The sequence below is a fragment of the Palaemon carinicauda genome, chromosome 27 (genome assembly GCF_036898095.1).
Source record: "Palaemon carinicauda isolate YSFRI2023 chromosome 27, ASM3689809v2, whole genome shotgun sequence".
NCBI classification, from domain to species: domain Eukaryota; kingdom Metazoa; phylum Arthropoda; class Malacostraca; order Decapoda; family Palaemonidae; genus Palaemon; species Palaemon carinicauda.
In genome coordinates this window covers 68,583,646-68,590,638 of record NC_090751.1, presented here as the reverse complement: position 1 = coordinate 68,590,638, position 6,993 = coordinate 68,583,646, and the positions used below count along the sequence as shown (strand labels likewise).

Here is a 6,993-nt window from a genome sequence, read left to right as displayed (position 1 = left end):
ATGCTACATTCATTTACTGCACTTAAGCTATTAGGGTGAAGAAAACAAATATGAACCCATTCACCTAAGAAACCGCCAGCAAGACTGTAAATTTAAGAATAACAATCAATGCTTGTAGCTTGATAAAAGGGTTCCCCCAAAACAACAGGGAAGCCATCCCAAAATCTTTATCTATCAAATAGGTTCAGCTCTACCTATATAATTTTCTGTCATTTAATAAATGTAAAATAAGAAATTTATCCATTGCACGGATGCACATTGTAAGCATAAAATATAACCTAATATTCTAACTAACTTTTGAAGGTTTCCTAACAGACATCTATTTTCAAATATGCAGTCAGGCCATATAAAAATTAAGTAAATCTTGAAAAATTACTGTTTAGCAAATCTTGAAACTTTTAAACCAGTCTTTTAACATTAGAATTAACACAACAAGGAAAATAATGTTTCTAGTATCAAGTAGTGATGATATTAATAAAAACTATGTATGACGACTAAGATGAAATCCTTAAATTACCAAAAGAATCAATAATTACCTGCAGAACCTGGAATTCCTGTGGTCTCCATTCCCTTCTGATGAGGCATCAGATGCACACTAGCAGTCGATGTACTTGGTCTTGGCTGCTCTCTTATGTCTGCTTTTTGCATAACACCAGTACCACTCAGGGCAGCTAGAGAAGTATGTAGTTGCGGGTTTGACCGAGACTGCTGTGACTGTGGTTGATGTAGTGTCTTAGGAGGTTCTACTATGAGTGAACTAGTCTTCTTAGGAGTTGGTTTACTAATATGACTTATTGTCACACTGTCTGAGGCTAATTTAATCTTCAAGGGAGGTATAGACTTTGCAGATTGTTCCATCTTTGTCTGTGGTTCTTCAATTTTACTACTCATTGTTGCCTTTTCTTTTCTCAGTGTATCCTGAAGTTCTGCCAAGTTCAAATTATCCTCTTCAAAATCTGCCTTCTTGTTCTTTATAGGCTCTTCCTGTTCTTCAATTCTTCTTAAATTCTCATCTGGCTGACCAGCAACTTTGCTAGAAGGTCCTGCCTTTTCCTTTCTCAAAGAACCTTGAAGTTCTGCTAAATTCACATTTTCTTCTTCAAACTCTATCTTTTCATCTTTCTCAAGTTCCTCTTGTAGGTCTTCTACATTGGTTGTATTTTCATTAGGTTGATCTACATAATTAGATATTTCTCCCAATGGTTTATGTTTCTGGACTTTAAGCTGCATCCGAATAGCCTTATTTTTCGGCTTAACTTGCAAAGGTAATATTGGCTTACCCTTTTTTTTGGATACTAGAGAAAGATCTTCTTGAGGCTCTACAATATTTTCTTCATTTATTTTACTAGTAGGCATCTCCTCTGCTGGATTATAATAATAAGGATCTTCTGTACTGGGTCCTTGTTCAAGGCAGATTTTCTTTGACTCAGGTGGCTGCATAGATTTAGTGGATGTGTTGCTAACAGTACTGGCTCCACTGAGTTTCCTCTTCCTGCTATCAGAAGGTATATCTATAGATGATTTACTACTCTTGTTAGTTTTAACACTCCTAACACTGCTGGCTTGAGAAATATCACTGGCAGCATCATCTTGGCCAGCCCGACGGGCATTAGGATCAATACTGGTAAGTAAATTCAAAACACCTTCATCCATATATAAAGTGTCGAGTTCTGACCAACGCTTTCTTTTTTTAGTATTTGGAAATAGTGCATCAACAACTCCATCTAATTCAGGGGATGATGCTAGCATTGGCTCAGTAGGCCTTTTTGGCCGAAGTTTGTGTACGCTCGATTCACTAGAAGATCCCTCAGACACAGAGACAGATTCATCACTCATACTCTTCAACATATTTTGCACACCTTCATCTTGAAAGAGTTGCTTTAATATCCTTGGAACCTTCTCCTTAGATTTACCAAGCAATGGACTTTGCGTTTCACATGCCTGTTCAGTTACATTTACTTCACTTTTGTCATTTTGGCTCTCATTGTTCTTAGGAGGGTCATCTTTAATTTCTTCAGAAATACCCTCACAAATATCATCTTTAATGTCTGATACTTCAGAGAGATTCTCACTGGTAGGTAAAGATAATAAACTGATCTTACCTTTGCTCTTTGCATAAAAAACTTTTGTACTCAGCTCAGGCCCATTAGTCTTCTGTTCAATTTCAATTCCTGTATCAATAAAATTTTCACTTGAGCACACAGACACAGTCAATTCATCTATAGCAGTTCTTTGGTTACTCTCTAGGTTATCTTCAGTAGTATTCCCCCCCTTTCTTTTATCACTATTTCCTACGCTAGAATTTTCCACTGATTTTGAAGTGTCTTCGGCAAATCCTATTTGATTATCAATGAATTTCAAACCAGATTCTGATGATTGTTTACTTTCAATTAAATGATCATTTTTCTCTAAATCATCATTTTTCTCTAAATCATCATTTTTCTCTAAATCATCATTTTTCTCTAAATCATCATTTTTCTCTAAATCATCATGTTTCTCTAAATCATCATTTTTCTCTATGACTTGACTTTCGTTGAAACTTAATTCTTCAATTTTCCCATCAGCAGTTTCTTCTAGATGTATCGCTACTTTATCCTGATGCTGAGGGGAAAGTGTAGGTGACTTAGTATTACTACTTGTAATTCCAGGGCTTGAAGGTACTTCCAAAGGTGCAATGTTTTTGGTTGGACTCATTTCTTCAATTTTTATTTCACTTTTGCAATCTATCTCCAACTGTTCAGTTTCATATAGTATTTCTTTTAAATCATGAGCAAATGTACCTCCAATGACATTACTTTCTGGACTTTGCTCTTCAACTAAATTCTCTTTCTCTTTACTTTGTTCCTCACTCAAATGTTCCGAATTTTCCATACCTACACTACTTGAAACCAGTTTATCCTCTTCAAGATTCTCAATCAATTCACCTTCATCTTTTAAAGACATACGACTTGCTGATCTTTCTTCAACAGTGAGGTTAGCGCTAATGTTAACTTCTGTGTCTTTAACAGTGAGGTTAGTACTAATGTCGACTTCTGTGACAGTCTCAGCTATTGGTTTTTCATTAGAAATTTTCCTTTTCTTCATTAGCTGTGCTTTGCTACTTTGTACCTTACAGTTACTAACTAGAATTTCAAGTTTACTACTGTCTGATACCTGGACATTTTCACTTACTTCCTCTTCAAGAGTTTCTTTCATTTCTTGGGCTTTGTCTGTATCTGGCTGCTCAGACTTTTTCAGCTCAAATTTTGGTTCTTCTGATGGTAAAACACTTGTGACTTTACTACTCGTAATAATCTCTGCAGATTCATCCTTCTGTGTCTTTTTGGTTGCAGACATGCTCAACTCTTTCTGACTTTTCCCTTGCCTTACACTTACTTGTCTGCCTTTTTCAAGTTCCAATGCTTTTTCTGTATCTGTATCCACACAAACCTTGGAATTATCACTGACCTTATCCAATTGAGTGACTTCTATTTTTGCTTCAGGAGCCTCTTCTACTCCTTGTGGTCTTTTGTTATCCAAACTTTTCTTAGGCTTAACTTTGCTACTCTCCATCACAGTAGTTTTCTTTGTGGCTCTTCTTGGAGTCAAAGCTTTATCTTCAGCTACTGAATCTCTCTGGATATTTATATTTCCTTCCTTATTTTTTGCCTTACCTTTCCCTTTCGTAGTTTTCTGAAGTCCATGCAATTCTTTGTTGTCTGAATCTTCAAGAGTGGGCAACTCTTCATTTGCCTGGCTAACTTCACTTGCAGTATCTGCCTGCTTTCCTTTATTTGGTGAAATGCTATTACCAAGGCTGTTCTTTGACCTACTTGTGACAGGTATAGTGCTCCCAGGTTTTTGAGATTTCTTTGGTGATTCTTCAACAGAGCCTATTTGACCATCAGAATTCTCAGTAATAAATGATGATGACTTTCTTAGGTTTGTACCCTCTCCTCCCTTACTATATTTTGGCTTAACTTTGTGAATGCCATCATCATCTACAGTCCTGGAGTCTTCTTTGACAGCATTGATGTTTTCTAGCGATATACTTCGACTACTGCTACTTCTCAGTGCATTACTAAACTTCTGAGATGTACCTTTCGCTGTAGAACTAGTCTTTGGGGTCAAACTTTCTCTAGAGAAAGCTATCTCATCCTTTGTTGAAGGGCTTTTATTCAAAGGCTGCTTGGTATGTTCTGGAGATTTTCCAGGTTCAGATCTTCTTATAACTCTGCCTGCTAAACTCTTCTCCCCTTTACCGAGATACTTACCTTTCTGTTCACTATCAGAAACATCAGCTTCTTCTTCACTTAGTGGGCTAGCCTTTATAGGTGTATTCTTCGCATCCCCAACAGACTTTCCAGGAGATGACAATCCCAGCCGGACACCTTTGACAGATTTTGTACTTTTAGATTTGGTTGTCTGAATTTGATTATTTAGAGAGGCACTTGCGGTTGAATTCATTTCGCTGCTATCCAGAGGCACACCAGCACTTCCCTTTTTGGTACTAGCTATCTTTTTCTTAGCATCTAAACGAGATGATTTGTCTTTCCCTTTACTTGTATTTTCCGAAGATGTACCTTTCTTGACTGCTGTTTTGGCTGGAATTACATCTGGAGAGTCATTATCGGGCAAAATATCATCCTGACTCGATTTAACTAGTCTCTTTGCCACAGACACCTTCTTCCCTCTCAAAACGGGTCGACTTACTGGTATGACAGTTTGAGGTTCTCCATTCATGGTATTATGAACATCAGCTATGACAGTTTCAATTTTTTTACTGGATTTCCCATGAGGAGATACTACTTTGGGATCTTCTACTTCCACCAAATTAAGTTTTCTTTTTGGTGGTCTGCCCCTCCTTCTCCTATTATTATCTTCTTCATTGTTTGGTGGTGATGTTTTGTTAGGAGTGTCTAAATTTTCTTCGGAAGACAAATGAGAATTATCTTTTTCAATAACATCCTCTTTTTGAGAGTCAATTTCTCCATCATGATGTCCATTAGTTATAGACTCTATTTCAGAATCAACTCTTTCAACAGACTTTGACAAAGCTGCCTTCACTTTCTTGGGTGACACAGATTTCTTTTTGTTTAAAGGTACACTATCAGCAGATCTTGCCCTAGGTGGTGGATTCCAATACGCAGGTGGTGGTGTGACTGTCACACATTTAAAATCATTTTCAAGCTTATTTTCTGTTCCACTACTGGAAGTAAGAACACCATTGTCATTCTTGACTGTTTCAACCTCAACTCCATTCTCTGTCTTTCGTACCTCACGCAGACCTTTTGTTACAGACTTATACATAGGTCTTACACAAGAAGGAAGGATCTCTGATAAGCCAGGAGATGTTGCTGGGGATTTTACCTTAAATGAGGGCACTATTGCTGGGGTGGTAATGCTAGGAACATCCTCAGTTGGAACATTTTCAATCTTTGTTAATATTTCACTTGTTCCATTTAATGTTGCTTCTTTGGATGGTATTTTCTTTGCGCTACTCACAGATTTTCCCTCAGTTTCCTCATCGCCAACCCCACTACCTTTAGACTTAGTCTTCTGAGAAGTTTTGCCTGCATTTTTGGGGCTCCTCTTGATTTCTTTATTTTCCTTAGGAGTGCTCTGACTTCTACGAGTCCTACTGGATTTTCTTTTCTGAGTTGCATCTGGTGACTTGTGCAAGCCACCATCACTATTACTACCATTTGTTACTGAACCTTCAATATTCTCTGTTCCTTGCAAAAATTGTAATTTCATACTCTCCAGAACCAGAGGAGTGTTAATTACTTCACCCTTCATATTTTCAGTATTTTCACTATTGTTATTATTATTATTAACACTTAATGAATTTTCATCATTTTCAACTGATTTGGATTTCCGAGATTTGGTTTTTGGCTTACTACTGCTGTTATTGTTCTTTTCCTCTTCAGCCTTACGAGCACGATATTCAATCCAACGAACCTTTCTACCATCCACTTTGGAGCCCTTACGGACCTTAATTGCAACCTCCAATTCCTGCAACTGGCTGAGTGCTATTTCCTTTTCAGTTACTAATTGAATTGTAGTTGGTGGCTTTGCTCTCTGTATGTCTTTATCTGACTTGATTACATGTGCCAAAGAGTCTGCTTCAAACAGATCCTGACGGATGTCTTCTTCGCCCCCCGCAGAGGAATCGTATGTAGTGGTTACAGCCAGTTTGGTGCCTGTGGGTGTAGACATTGATGATGAGTTTATGGTTCCCTGGTCGGAGGAAGAGGATATAGGGGTTTTGGCATGAATGGTAGATGCAGTGCAGAGTGCAGAATCATGCAATAAAGAGGGACTGGCTTTCCTAGGCGTGCGAGCTGTACGGCCAACGGGGGATAATGAACTGTCATCCCTGTCAGTGAGGCTGGCACCAGCAGCACGGACAGCAATACCAGCCATCATGCAGAAAGCCACACACTAAACAACACATACGCAGCTTTAGTCTTACTACTGTCCAAACGCCTACACCACAACCTGCAAACATAAACACACCAAATTACCAAACTAAAGGAAAACAAATTAAAACTAAAAAAAAAAAAAAACTATGGAAACTCTGGATACAAAGCTATAAAAAAAAAACACAAAATAACACAAAAATCCTAAAGAAAACACTAAAATATAAATAACACTAAGCCACAAAATAAACTTTGAGCAAAATCAAGCAGAGCAACATCTAATTTGGATATACTAATATACTATACTGTACACAAAATATGCTTACCTGAATATATTTGGGCCCACCTATAGACAGTACAGTAATTTCTACACAATGACAGTAAAGCAAAGACAGTTATACAATTATATGCCCAAACCCCTCCACCTATTTGGAACAAAATCTTGAAAAGCATCTGTAGTGTAAGCATCGACTTGAAATTTCTACATTTAATACCAAACATCTAGTACTGTACTGTACTTTTAATTCTCAGAAGTTAGGAGAATATTGAACCAGACTACTGTGATTACCATTAATTACAGTAAAATCTTAAA

The 6,993-nt window shown here is 37.4% G+C and overlaps 1 protein-coding gene across 4 annotated transcripts in view; it reads right to left on the bottom strand.

Annotated features, from left to right (window-relative positions):
- LOC137620750 (serine-rich adhesin for platelets-like) overlaps positions 1-6,993 on the bottom strand; it is an 88,908-nt gene that overhangs the window by 44,721 nt on the left and 37,194 nt on the right. For 3 of the 4 annotated variants that reach the window (XM_068351136.1, XM_068351135.1, XM_068351137.1), the window contains exon 2: positions 537-6,480. In XM_068351136.1, the coding sequence (XP_068207237.1) occupies positions 537-6,408 (5,872 nt within the window). In that variant the 5' untranslated portion in view covers positions 6,409-6,480. The remainder of the gene's footprint in view (positions 1-536; positions 6,481-6,993) is intronic. The other variant, XM_068351138.1, reaches the window with a different exon arrangement.